The 15,069-nt window shown below is 36.5% G+C and overlaps 1 protein-coding gene across 1 annotated transcript in view; it reads right to left on the bottom strand.

Moving 5' to 3' along the window:
* NSD3 (nuclear receptor binding SET domain protein 3) overlaps positions 1-15,069 on the bottom strand; it is a 72,363-nt gene that overhangs the window by 18,328 nt on the left and 38,966 nt on the right. The window contains 3 exon segments of the mRNA XM_014453628.1: positions 2,511-2,657; positions 7,420-7,593; positions 8,064-8,261. Of these exon segments, the coding sequence (XP_014309114.1) occupies positions 2,511-2,657; positions 7,420-7,593; positions 8,064-8,261 (519 nt within the window).

A 15,069-nucleotide genomic window follows, 5' to 3' on the forward strand; every position in this document is an offset into this window, starting at 1 on the left:
AACTGCCAATCAGAGCTTCTGAATCCAATAACAAAACTAGCATTATCACACTGTATTATTTAAATCATAGCCAAATATAAAGAAACTCATGCAGCCATAGTTTGTGTGCTTCTATTAGATTTTCTGAAATATTAAGAATAGTTCAAAAATGTTATTTACATAAGTCTTTTCTGACTTCATATTGAGAACCACTGCTTTATAGTATAAAATTAAGTAAATATCAGTGTGGAATGAAGTGCTACACGCAAGGAGATCCCTCCAACTTGCCTAGAAAAATCCTCTCCTTTTAAATACATAAAATGATCTCTGGATTAAGACCAAAACAGGTGTGGCTAACAAAACAAAATAATATTACTAAATGCAAAGAAATGAAGAAGATGGGGGAGGGGAAGATTAGGTATTTCTAATAGGTATTTCAACAAGTGATGGAAAAGGATGTTAACTAATGAAGATGAAATATGATAAAGACATTTACTGCAAAAAAAATCGTCTTCCCATTGGAAAATCAGGTCTATAACCCACAAGTACACTAAGATTTAAAGTCTCATTAGCTAAAGGGTAGGAGCCTTCTTTACAACTTTATCAAATCACATGCTCCAACCTTTTGAAGGTTAGCTATCAATTTTCCAGAAAATCTTATCTTACTGCAGACATTCAAACTTCTGATTGTCATAAAAACAAAAAGAAAAAATCCATATACAATCAGTGATGAATTAAATTACTATATTTCCTCTGCTTAAAAGCTTTTTCTTCAATCATTGGGATTTGTTCCTTTGTCTGCAAATCTTAATATGGATTAATAGTTCCAATTCCCCAACCTAGAGATTAGCTGTCTGAGTGCTCTTAGCCTAGGAATTCTTCTGTAAGTTTAAACTAAAATGAGAAAGCCCATTTTTACAACAGAAAGAAATAACCAATAGAGAGAGCAGCCTTTGCAAATAGCTTTTAGAGGGCATGTCATTCTTAGAGTTGACGGGGAAAAGTCAGGCTGGCCATTTTTAATATTATGGAATAGTCCTGAATTTTAAGTCTTATTTCAGAGGAAATACAGACCGAGAGTTATCAGTGAAAGTCATCATGATTTTTTGACAAAAAACAAAAACAACAGAAAAATAGGGAAATAGAAAAATAAAAATATGAACAATCCACCTTGGTGCTATGCAAGAAAACTGCTTTAGGATGCATGAAAAGATGTGGTTCAAGCTAAGCAAACAGAGGGCTCAAAATAATTTCAATTTATGTCAAGGTCAATACCAAGTACTGAAAACAAAATAAGCAACAATTGAATTAATCTCATTTCAATGGCACCAGCAGGAATAGAAGGCATTTCCTAAAACGTCTCAGGCAGTCTAATTTTATTGCATTATGGAGTTAGTCAAGCCTATGCCCATCTTTGTTTTGGAAGTAGGTGGTGTCACCAGTAAGGTGACTTCAATGGAAAACTGTGACTTCAATGGAAAACAAAGAAAAAAACCTAATACCTCTCCAACATACTTCTCCAGGTTCTAATCAGCTTGCTTAGTTATACTTCCTTTTAGTCATGGGTTGCCTCTTAAGAATTCTGACAAAGAACAAAGATACATCAAGCAGGCAACACAAAGGGAAAAAAAGAGGCCCATTTCCAATGTACACACTGTATTAGGTATGAATTAATTTTTCTTTAAAGAATCTGCACTTGGCCCCCAGACCATAATGGGAATGCATACAGGAAAAGGCATTCACCTTCCAGGTTATTTAATTTACTTGCTGAGACAGTAACTTCCCAAATAATACATTATTGTTAAATCACTTTTCACCTTTATTACAAGTATGCTATGTAAAGCTAAACACAGAAGATTTTCTTCCACAGACTAAATTAACTGGGAGAATATAAATATACATGTAGCTCCTGATTCTCTGTGGATAATAGGTTATCTATAAGCAATTCTTCAGCTCACCTGGGCTGCCTTTCAATATCCAATATTTGGGGTACCCTCCCCAGCTGCCCACCAATTATCCTGAGAGAAGGACAACTAGTTTTCATAGCAACTGAATAAAACATTTAAGAAACAAAATGATAGAATGTATTCTAAAATAAAACCTTTAAGTATCAGTATCTTTATTTCCCTCTATTTAACAACCTATCTTACTATTTAGTTAAAAGTCAGTAACAAATTATATTGTGTCTATTCTATTCTAACATGAATGTTAGTTCTACATCAGGCAAAAGAGAAAGAGCCCTTAGACTACTCCTCTACACTAAGCAAAATCCAAGTCTTTCCATTTTAATAGCCCATAGATCTATAAAATGTGTGAAAATTTATTCAAGGAGAAGAGTAAGTAAAAATTTGCAATAAATGGAATTATTTTAAGCCCTTTTTAATAAATTTGCAGCCATATGAAGACAGTTACAACCACCACGGTAGAAAAGCAACAGATGGTGCTTGACAGGCATACATTTCCCCCCTTCATTTAAAAAAAAAATAGGAAATGCAAAAAGAAAGCAAGAGATAAACTATTTTGATTATTACCTTTCTCATATTTCTTTTTGGAAGCTGACGAAGAAGGAATCATAGGTAATTTCATCAACTCTGCACGATTTGATTCATTCAGTAGGTAGTGGGACTTATAGGCATATGAACTGAACATGGGGTCTGAATGATCCTGAACTATCAGCCCTATACGAAACAAACAGAAAGAGATGAACTGCAATGAAACTACCCATGATTCCATGAGGAGAAAAAATAAACCAATCCCTATTATGTAGCTGTGCTTAAAGTTGGGAGGAAAAAAGAAAGTATGAAGAAAAAGAAAGATCTGACAGAAAAAGCTATCTATAGTTATTAAAGGGAGTTTAAATGACTCAATGCCTTATTCCCTACATAGAAACCTATATACCCAGAAGAAAACTCCAAATTAATTTTGAAGATGTAAACTGCATTTAACATCATATGAAAAACTCTCTATGAAAAATAAAACCACATTCCTTAATATTTAGAACTCCTATAATGACAATCCAGACAACAAAATAATGTATCACTTGACTGCTAGAAATGAGAACTATATAATAATATAGAACCTGATCTACCTTCAATGTATCAAGTAGCACTTAAAGGAAGAACTGAGTCTCTCCTCTTTCCTATTCATGTCTTAGATATTCTCAAACAGGTTCTAGCTTTTTCTGCCAGATAATAAAGCTTTTCTCTATCAATACAATATGTAATTTTAAAGGGGACATACTTCATTGAACTTTACTAAGGTAATACAAACCATTTTTTCTCTGCCATGATATAAAGTAATTAACAACTTTAAAGGTTTATAGAGTCCTTTTGATCTACCAATACAGCTATCTTATTTGGAGGAAGTAAAATCTGCTCTAAACCACCTGTGACATTCACTTCTCTCCCTCCCATTTCCCTTCCCCTAGTTAAGTTCATAACATAGATAAAGGCCATTCCTAAATCTGGGGAACTGTGAGACCAGGGAAAATTTCTCTATTTGGTTATCGGTCAGTTTATAATGATCTAGTACTTTATAATAAAACTAGAGGCCCGGTGCACGAAAATTCGTGCACTGGGGGGGGGTGGGGGGGGGGGGGGGGTGTCTCTCAGCCCAGCCTGCACACTATCACAATCCGGGACCCCTCAGGTAGGGTCCAGTCCCATTGCAGCATGGCTCTGGTTCCCTGGACCTGTGGGCCAGTGGGGAGGGACCAAGAGGCCAGTTTGATCGCAGCATGGCTCCGGTTCCCCAGAGCCTGCGGGCAGGGGGAGGGACCCAGAGGCCAGTCCAATGGCAGAATGGCTCCGTTCCCACAGCTCCCTCCTGCCGCCACGCCGTGGGCGGCCGGGATCCAGGACTGACTTCCACCGCGCCGGCCAGGACCCTAGCCTGCTGTTTGGTCATCTGTCTGGTCGTTTAGGTCGTGACAGACCCTGGCTCTTTATATATTAGGATCATGACAATAGTTTCACAGAGATCATTTTGAGAAGAGGAAAGAGTTTTGTTTTTTAAGGGGATACCATTTACTTTTCTGTGGATCTTATCTTCATTAGTGCTACTGTACACTGAGATATTCAAGAAATATCTCTGATCCAGATGACAGAATGGAACTTGAAATTGCTAACTGGTAATAAAAGGCATATGATGTCAAATGAATTTCATACATTTAATAGAAAAAGGTAGTGTAAAATAAAAAAAAACGTGGGTTTTAAAATAAGAAAGATCAGGTACACATGGTCCCTCTATTTAACAACTTTTAAATATTTCATCTGGGCTTCAGTGTTCTCATCCACATAAAATGGGGAAATAACTTCTTAGGGCAATTGTGGCAATTCATTCAGATAGTTAACAGGGGTCCTCAAACTACGGCCCGCGGGCCACATGTAAATACAAATATTGTATTTGTTCCTGTTTTGTTTTTTTACTTCAAAATAAGATATGTGCAGTGTGCATAGGAATTTGTTCATAGTTTTTTTTTAAACTATAGTCCAGCCCTCCAATGGTCTAAGGGACAGTGAACTGGCCCCCTGTTTAAAAAGTTTGAGGACCCCTGATATAGTATCTAGTAGAGTTTGATTTACAGATGCAAAATAAATTGCTATTATTATTTTTTAAAAAAATATATTTTATTGATTTTTTACAGAGAGGAAGGGAGAGGGATAGAGAGTTAGAAACATCGATGAGAGAGAAACATCGATCAGCTGCCTCCTGCACACTCCCTACTGGGGATGTGCCCGCAGCCAAGGTACATGCCCTTGACTGGAATCGAACCTGGGACCCTTGAGTCCGCAGGCCGATGCTCTATCCATTGAGCCAAACCGGTTAGGGCAAATTGCTATTATTATTAAAATTAAAAGAAAACCCTAATCTAACTTCTCCATTTAAAATTACCATTACAAAGAAAGGCATAGAAGTTAGCTAACTATTCTTTTACACCAACCTCCAGATGAAAGATGCTGAGTAATATTCAAGGGTGGGCAAAGTAGGTTTACAGGTGTGAGTATGCGAAACACAGAGTTTATTCTTGTATTATTATTTATTAATTATTGTATTATTTGTTGTATTATGTATATCTACTTTTGCCCACTCCTGTTTACGACACTGAAATATAACTGAACATTGTCTATGCACCATGGGGAGGGCGAGGGAGGAGGAATGTTCCTTTAAACTAGGAGTGGGGAACCTTTTTTCTGCCAACCATTTTGGTATTTATAACACCATTCTTAGGCTATATAAAATTATCAACTTAAAAATTAGCCTGCTATATTTAGTCAAACATTTAATTAACTCACCCCTAATGCCTTGGCAAGGACAGACCAAATGATTTCTTGGGCCGTACATTCCTCACTCCTGCAAACCTTAAAACATTTCTAAAAATATTTCTAGATATTTGTGTCCTTAAGAATTAGCTTAATGATTTTAAACAAGCAATAACCAAGAACTAAGAAAAATCCTCTCAGAGGAGGGAAAAACTGTATGAGACAAGAAACAAAACAAAACAAGCTAAGTTTTCTAATAGCAAAAACAAACGATTAAAGTACTCCTTTTAATGTGTGGATTTATTACAATTAGGTCTCTTTTTAAAAAAGGAAACTGCTACAAATAATGAATAAAGAACACATATTATGTATTTCTGAAAAACTTTTAAGCCTTCTCAAATCCCAACATTTGATCAATTTAGAATAAGATTTTGTAAAATTCTGGAAAGGAAAATAAAAGTTACTGTTTACTGGACAAAGTTCCAGTTAAAATACTTGGGAATTAAATAATCTTGCTTAAGTAGGCATTTAAATGTAGTAATACTTTAGAATAATTGCCAAATTGATAAGATGCAAATACAGATCCTAGTATTAAAACATGGGTTTTTCCTATTTCCATTATCTCAAGCTTTTAATCAAGGCATATAAGTTAAACTTAACAAAATGGCTAGATTTTCTACAAAACAAGGTTCCTTGACAATGGGCCATTTTTCTACCTGTCTTAAATTGAAACTACCTGTTTTAAAGGTTTCCCAATTATTGAATGAAATAGAGCCAAAGGAAATATTGGTTAATACATACTGATGGTACTTGATTGATTCAAAATGTACTCCCAAGTACGTCAACATGAGAGTTAGTAACTTGATATTTAAAATGTTGGCTCAGTTACACATGCACAAACAGAAACACAAACTAGTAAAAGTGAGTAAAAATAAGTAACACACACTCCTAGTAAAAGTGAGTAAAAGTAAAATTAAGTGCTTTTACTCATTTTTACTAGAACACAAACCAGTAAAAGTGAGTAAAAGTAAGAAACACACACTCCTGGTAAAATTAAGTAAAGTAAGTGCTTAGATAGTAGAATAAAATACTAACAAAGCCATAGAGACTTTATGTTCTCATTGACACTCAACTGTTTAAAGGTCTCTAAAGCTAGCCACTCAATTGGATAAGTCAGTATTTCCATCCTATCATTACTTTCTTAGGGACGGGGTTTATTTCTTTTATTTGAATCGTTTTAGTCACCTGTTACAATGTGGCACGAAATATGTCAGACCTACTTCTCCATGTAGCAGCCAGGTTTCAAAGAAGGATACAACTGTGTAATTGCTCTAGTGAGGAAAGAAAACTCTGGCATACTGAAAGCAGTACACACAATGGACCCGCTGGCTGCTACAGAAAGGATACCATTTATTTAAACTTTTACTGCCCACTTCCTCTAATTATTATTTTTAAAATGCGAGACACAAAAGTAAAGCAACTCAAGATCTATAATACTACCTAAATTCTATTTAAAAATATTTTATGGTACTTTCACCAAATTAAAAGAACTGTCTCCTAAAGAAAAAAAAAGATAAATATTCTGTATCATATTCGACTAATGAAGTTCTATTTTATGTTTATCACGAACTCAAGCTCACTGACCCCCTGAGGGACACAATATTGTTTTTAGTTGATCAATCTCTTGACATACCTACGTATCAACAGCCTGCATTTCTGGCTCTTAACTAACACCACCACATATGTTGCTTTGGCTGTATCCCATCAGGCCTTCCTCAATGCCAGACTAAAACATGATAAAATACGACATAAACGACTAAAAAATAAATGTGCTCATTTTGCCTTCCAAGTGAAATCTCAATAGGTTGCAAGCTCTGGATTAAAGAATATGACATGGGAAGAGCCTGCTTTGAATAGAAGAATTGTTTGCAGAAGGAAATAGATTAATCTTTTGATGCTCCAAGTAGAAATGCTAAGAACTTATGCATAATTCTAAGTTATTAAAAAATTCAGACTTTAGCTTAATTTATGGAAGAATTAATATTCTAACAATCTGAATGTCTAATGATATAAAAGGGACTAGCTACTGGAAATGTTCATCCGTCTTGGGGATATTATTGAAACTCTATTTTAATGCCAGTGAACTCAGAAAGAACTAAGAGAAAGGATTGACACTCACCTCTCGCACAAACGAAACAAAAGCCTACATTTACAGCAGAGGATGAATTACTGCTCCGTTTGGAATGATTACTACAGATGAGAATGTAGGAGGACACGAATATGCTTCCGGCAGCAACACAAGCATCTCCAGAGTGATAGGCTACTGGACATCTCAAACACCTCATCATGCGACCTGTTTAAAGACAAGTCAAAAAGGAATCTACATAATAAGGCATCAGCTGGATATATAAAATGAAATTTTTGGAATTGGGTTCTTTTGGGTTCCTGTGTGATGCTGAATATAGTAAGATAAAAATATTTTCTTCACTTGTTTGGCTCTGTCATTCCTATGCTATATGGCCCCTAAATGCAGCACCCTTCTAGAGATCAAAGAAAAATTTGTCTGCTCCGATGCTGGAGAGATGGTGGTCTCCAATAATGCAGCTGTTTAAGGAATTTCCAAGGGTGATTTTGAACATATGGAATTTCCTTCTCATTGTCTGAATGAGAACCTAATCTCTACTTATTATGCTATCTACTGTGGCTGAGCTCATGTATCTACAGACAAACAGAGGGAGAATGCCTGATGCTCCTTCTAACAATATGCTTATTATTTGCTACTGAACTTAAAAGTAGCTCTTTTTTACCTTAGCTCTGTTTTACCTTTACTTGCTTTGTGGATATCTTTCTCCATAGAGCAGGCAGAACAGCAGTGCTGGGGACAGCGGAATCCTTTTGATTCAAAGACGGCAGTGGGGAATTTGCGGACACAGGCTTCATGATAAAATTTCCCACAAGCACCGACAGAGCAACGCTTCACATCTGTACCAGACACCTTACATGAAAAACATGGGTGCTTTCCTGGAAAATTGGTGAAGAACAGAGATTAAATAAAAGCTAATTAAAGCATATTCCTTTTAAATAGAAGCAGCTACTGAGATGAACATGGAAAATAAATGGTTAAATTAAAATATTTAATAAATTTTGTTAGAATGATTGATTTGCTAATATAATTGACTAGAGGCCCGGTGCATGACATTCGTGCACTGGGGGTCGGGAGGGGTCCCCTCAGCCCGGCCTGTGCCCTCTCGCAGTCCGGGACCCCTCGGGGGATGTCCGCCTGCAGCAAAGGTGGGAGAGGCTCCTGCCACCACCCCTGCGTTCACCAGCCATGAGCCCGGCTTCTGGCTGAGCAGCACTCGCTCCGGTGGGAGTGCACTGACCACCAGGGGGAAGCTCCTGCATTGAGCGTCTGCACCCTAGTGGTCAGTGTGCATCATAATGACCGGTCATTCTGCCTTTCAGTCTATTTGCACATTAGACTGTTATTATATAGGATTTGGAGATGTAGCAGTATAAATAATTTAGATCTCCACCTTTTACTCTACACTAAAATTATTTCCACAGAAAACCCAAACCAGAATTTTTCAACACCTGAGAGGTGAGAGTGTCAAGGTCTTTCCAACACAGAATAAGTAAAAGAAACTACCAAAGAAAAGGCAGATTCCATTAGATAATCACTTAAAATTTCCATATGTAAAACAGGGATAAGATGAAAACTCAAAATTACCCCCCAAAACAAAAAAATGACAGCTAGACATCTTATTCAAACTGTACAAAATCAGGGACAAAAAGAAAATATTAAAATTACCCACACAAAAGACAAGTATCTTCAACAAAGCAACAATAACACTAATAGCTGACTGAAAGAAAAATAAAAACCAGAAAATAACGAGATGCTATCTTTAAAGCTGAAAGAAAATTGTTACCAAGCCAGAATTCTATATCCACTGAAAACATTCTTCAAAAATGAAGTGAAATTAATATACATTGGGAAATATTAAAAACAAATATTGGCACTTTGAAAAAGATTAATAAAACAGATATCCCTGCCTGGCCAGTGTGGCTCAAGGGTTGAGCATCAACCTGTGCACCAGGAGGTGGCTGGCCAGTTTTATTCCCAGTCAGAGTACATGCCCAGGTTCTGGGCTTTGATCCCCAATAGGAGGTGAGCAAGAGGTAATCAATTGATGTTGCTGTTTCACTCTCATTGATGTTTCTATTTCTCTCCCCGTCTCCTTCCCTCTCTCTCTAAAAATTAATAAAAACATATTTTAAAAAAACTGATATCCCTGGCAACAATGACTAATTAAAAAAAACACACACACAAGAAAAAGTAGCAATACATATAACTATAAGAAATAAATAATGATATATCACTACATATCCTACAAAGTTAAAAAGATAATACACGGTGATCACTACATTTTTGCCAATAAATTTTACAACTTAGATAAGTAAACAGATTCCTAGAAAAACAGAACTTACCAACAATGGCACAAAAACAAATAGAAAATATTATTAGTTATATAAACTATTAATGAGAGTGAAACTATAATTAAAAATCTTCCAACAAAAAAAACTTTAAGCCCAGATGGCTCTACTGGTCAATCTGCCAAATATTTAAAGGAAGAAATAATGCCAATTAGAATGGAAAAAAAGAAGGAACACGTAAAAGACAAACAGATGTGGAAAAATATATGCAACAAAGATGATAAAGGATTGTTTTGTTACACAATGTTCAAATATGTGAAAATATATGCAACCTATATAAACAAAGATAGCTAAACAAGACTTATAAAGAACTATCAATCAAAATAGAAACAAAATAGCCTAATAAACGCGAGCAAAAGGAATGAACAATTTACAGAAAGCAGAAAGACAGCCAATAAACATGAAAAATGCTCAAATTCACTAGTAATCAGATAAATGCTAATTAAAACCACAAGTTACATTTTACTGTAAAAATTCATCAATAGGAAAAAACTTTCAAAGTCTGATAATACCAGTTGTTGATCAGGGTGTAGGGAGAAAAGGTACTCTTGCATAGTGCTCGTAGGAATTTAAATTGGAAGGAACTACTTTAGAAGGAAACAAGGCAGAATCCATTTTTCAAAAAAGTACATCCACTTTTTGCGGCCTAGAAATTATACTTCTTACTCTCTACATTAGGATAGACTTGTATATGTAAAAGGATGCTGACTAAAGCACTGTTTGTAACTGCAAACAACTGAAAGCAACTCAAACTTCCTCCAATAGAATAGTTAAACTGTGACATAGGCATACTATAGAACAGCAATTGAATATATTTGCATTGACATAAAAAGAGCTCAAAAACCAATGGAAAAAATATCCTCAGGTGAAGATTAACAAAAAAAAAAGGTGATAATGTGAAAAAGAAATTTATATTTATTTACAGATGTAATGACTCATGCATTGATATTTTAAAACAGCAATACAATTGCTTTTTTGTAGCATAGTATAATTAACACGACTGCTTCATGGTGGTAAGGAAATTTCTAAAAGATGTTCCAAGAGACAGTATTTATTGGAAAAAAATCTGCATATAAGTGGACTCACATAGTTCAAACCTGTGGTGTTCAAGGGTCAACTGTGATTGTTTTTGTTTAAAAACTTTTTAAAAATCCTCACCAGAGGATATTTTTTCCATTGCTTTCTAGGGAGAGTGAAAGGGAGGCAGGTGGAGGAGCGAGACACACATCAATTAGTTGCCTCCTGCACACACCCTTATCGGGCTGGGGAACTTGCAACCAAGGTACATGGCCTTGACAGGGAATCGAACCTGGTACCCTCTGGTCCGCAGGCTGATGCTCTAAACACTGAGGAAAACTGGCCAGGGCAGTAATTGTTTTTTGTTTTTTTTTTAAATTGTAGTTAAAATATAAAACATAAGCCCGGCTGGTGTGACTCAATAGTTGCGCGTTGACCCAGGAATCAAAAGGTCGCAGGTTCGATTCCCAGTCAGAGCATGTGCCTGGGTTGTAGGCTCGATCCCCAGTAGGAGTATGTGCAGGAGGCAGCTGATAGATGATGTTTCTCTTTCATTGATGTTTCTATCTCTCTATCCCTCTTCCTTCCTCTCTCTTCAAAAATCAATTTAAAAACATATTAAAAAAATATAAAACATAAAATTTGCCATTTTTACTATTTTTAAGTATACAGTGACATTAAATCCATTTACATTATTTTGCAATCATCACCACTATACAGCTCCAGAATTTTTTCATCATCCCATACTGACTACCCACCACTCTTCTCTCCTTACCAACCCCTGGTAACAACTGTTCTACTTTCTGTCTCTATGAATTTGATTACTCTAGGTAACTCATGTACTAGTAAGTGGAACCATAAAATATTTGTCCTTATAAATGGCTTATTTCACTCGGCATAGTGTCTTCAAGGTTCATCCATGTTGTAGCATATATCAGTATTTATTTCATTTCTTTTTAAAGCTGAATAATATTCCATTGTTTATTTATCCATTGTTTACTATTCTACATGTTATTTATCCATTCATCCATTGATGGACATTTGAGTTGTTTCTACCTTTTAGTCATTGTGAATAGTGCTGCAACAAACATGGGTGTACCAATACCTGCTAAGAGACCCTGCTTTCAATTCTTTTGGGTATATACCCAGAAATGGAATTACTGGGTCACATGTATTCTATGTTTAATAGAGGAACTGCCATACTGTTTTCCACAGCACTTATGCCACTTTAAATTCCCACCAACAGTGTATAAGTGTTTCAATTTCTCCATATTCTGTTTTCTTGGTAATAGCCATTCTAATAGGCATGAAGTGGCATCTCATTGTGGTTTTGATTTGTATTTGCCTGATTACTAATGAATGATGTTGAACATCTTTTCATGTGCTTACTGGCCATATGTATAACTTCTTTGGAGAAAAATCTATTCAAGTTCTTTGCCTAATTTTGAATTGGGTTGTGTGCTTTTTGTTAAGTTATAGGAGTTCTTTATGTATGATTTTGGATATTAATTCCTTGTCCGATAGGTTATTTGCAAATATTTTCTCCCATTTTGCAGGTTGCTTTTTCACCCAGTTGATAGTGTCATTTGATGTACACTGTGTTGTTGTTTTTTGTAATAGAGACATCATTTTATTGATTTTTTAAAATTTTCTTTTAGAGAGAGGAAGGGAGAGGGAGAGAGAGAGAGAGAGAGAACCACTGATGTGAGAAACATCCATGGGCTACCTCCTGCACATACCCCAATCAGGAATGAAACCAGAAACCTGGGTATGTGTCCTGATCGGGAATTGAACCAGCAACCTTCTGTTGCGCAATATGACACTCAACCAACTGAGCCAGTTTTTAATTTTGATAAAGTCCAATTTATTTTTTCTCTTGTTGCCTGTGCCTTTGATGTCATATCAGGAAATCACTGCTTAATCCAATGTCACAAACATTTCTTTTATGTTTCCTTCTAAGAGTTTTATAGTTTTAGCTCTTATGTTTGAACCCTGATACATTTTGAATTATTTTTTGTATATGGTTGTTAGTTAAGGTTCTAATTTCATTCTTTTGCATGTGGATATCCAGTTTTCCCAGCATCATTTGCTGTAAAGTCTGTCATTTCCCCATGAAATGGTCTTTGTACCCTTCTCAAAAAATCATTCCTGTATATGTGAATATTTATTTCTGGACTTCCAATTCTATTCCATTGGGTATATGTCTGTCTTTATGCCAGTATCACACTGTGTTAATTGATGTAGCTTTTAGTAAATTTTGAAATCAGGGCATATGAATCCTCCAACTTTGTTCCATTTCATTGTTTTTAAAGCAAATTTCCTTCTTAAATTTCTTAATAGATGTGTACCAATTTAGTTTATATCTAACCATGGCAGAATTCAGCTGGATTCCAGAGTTAGGAGAGAAGCCTCAAAAGAGTGTTTTAATACTGAGCTATTTGGTCCTTCCTATCAGTAGTTGGAATCAGAGATTGCAAACTTAAGTGTTTAAAGGGACTGGACAGGTTATATAAATGGCTGGGGTGACAGGGTTTCAGAAAAAGGAAATGACAGAGAATGTGAGGAACCAGGAGTACATGCCTGATCCATGTTCACACATTCAAAACATATTTTGAAGGTCAAATAAAACAATGTGCAGATAATTTGACCCCAAGCCTGCCAGTTGGCCAATTGTTCAAATGTTTTACTGTAGGGTCTACATGTGATGAATAAAATATCTTTTTTTTAAAAAATATGTTTTATTGATTTTCTACAGAGAGGAAGGGAGAGGGATAGAAAGTTAGGAACATCGATGAGAGAGAAACACCGATCAGCCGCCTCCTGCACGCCCCCCACTGGGGATGTGCCCGCAACCAAGGTACATGCCCTTGACCGGAATCGAACCCGGGACCCTTGAGTCCACAGGCCGACGCTCTATCCACTGAGCCAAACTGGTTCTGGCTGAATAAAATATCTTATGTAGGAAAAAATATGTTATATGTTCAAAACAGCTTTAATAGCTTAATTTTTGCATGTGTATGTTTGTGAGAGAGCGAGAAAGCACATGTGTGTTAAAATATATGATACATGATCTCTATCCTACTTAATCAAGGTGGTAGAAGGCAATGGTAAACAGCAAGGATCCTGGGGTCAAGCTGCCTCCTGGGCATAACTGCCAGTTTCATCAACTTCTGTTTTCATGACTTTGGACAAGGTACTAAACTAAACCCTCTAATCCTTAGTTTCACCCTCTGCAAAATGAAAATAATAACAGTATCTATCTTATTATATTATTAGGGTAAAATGAGATCTATATAATAAAAGCCTAAGCAACCGTTAGGGCGGAATGACCAGAACAACCAGTTGCTATGATGTGCACTGACCACCAGGGGGGCAGACGCTCAACGCAGGAGCTGCCCCCTGGTGGTCTGTGTGCTCCAACAGGGGGAGTGCCACTCAGCCAGAAGCCAGGCTCACGCTGGCGAGTGCAGCGGTGGGGTGGGAGCCTCTCCAGCCTCCGCTGCAGCACTAAGGAACAGTTAGCCGAGTGGTAAGGAGCAGCGAACAGGCGGACGGTAAGGAGCAAGGGGTCCCGGACTGCAAGAAGGCGCAGGCTGGGCTGAGGAACACACCCCCTCCCGCCAGTGCACAAATTTCAGGCACTGGGCCTCTAGTGATAGGATATAATGCTTAGTATTAACAGCACCTGGCATTTACTCAGTGTTCAGAAAAAATTACCATTCTAACAATTTTAGCATGCACAGATTCAAATAAAGGATAAAATCAAACAAAGAAGGATAAAACTATTTATGAGAAGCCAAAGAAAAAGGGAAAAGGAGTAGGAAAATAAAGTGTCAAGGGTAAGATGAGCATATCATAAATACTTGATAACCAGTTGGCTCATAGTTTCTCACAGCAAAAAATAAAACAAAAAACCGTACATAGTTCCTGGATGCACTACCATGCTATGTTCAGTTGACTCTTCACTTGCCTTGTTACAGATTAAACAACTCTACTTCCAGCTTTCCATGACTTTAAATAGAATCATGGCTACACAGGGAAGAAATACAAACTTGTCTATTTCTTTCTCTATAAATTATTTTGATAGGTGGTAGTCTGTATTGGGGTGGGGTGGGGAGGTGAGAACTAAATGGTGAATCCAAAACCTTCATTTTTTATTTTTTTAAATTATTCTTAATATTTTTAACTGATTTCAGAGAGGAAGGTAGAAACATCAATGAGAGAGAATCATTGATCAGCTGCCTCCTGCATGCCCTCTATCAGGGATCAAATCTGCAAACCTGGGAATGTGCCCTGACCAGGAATCCAACTGTGTGTG

Source organism: Myotis lucifugus, unplaced genomic scaffold, assembly GCF_000147115.1.
Source record: "Myotis lucifugus unplaced genomic scaffold, Myoluc2.0 scaffold_26, whole genome shotgun sequence".
NCBI lineage: Eukaryota > Metazoa > Chordata > Mammalia > Chiroptera > Vespertilionidae > Myotis > Myotis lucifugus.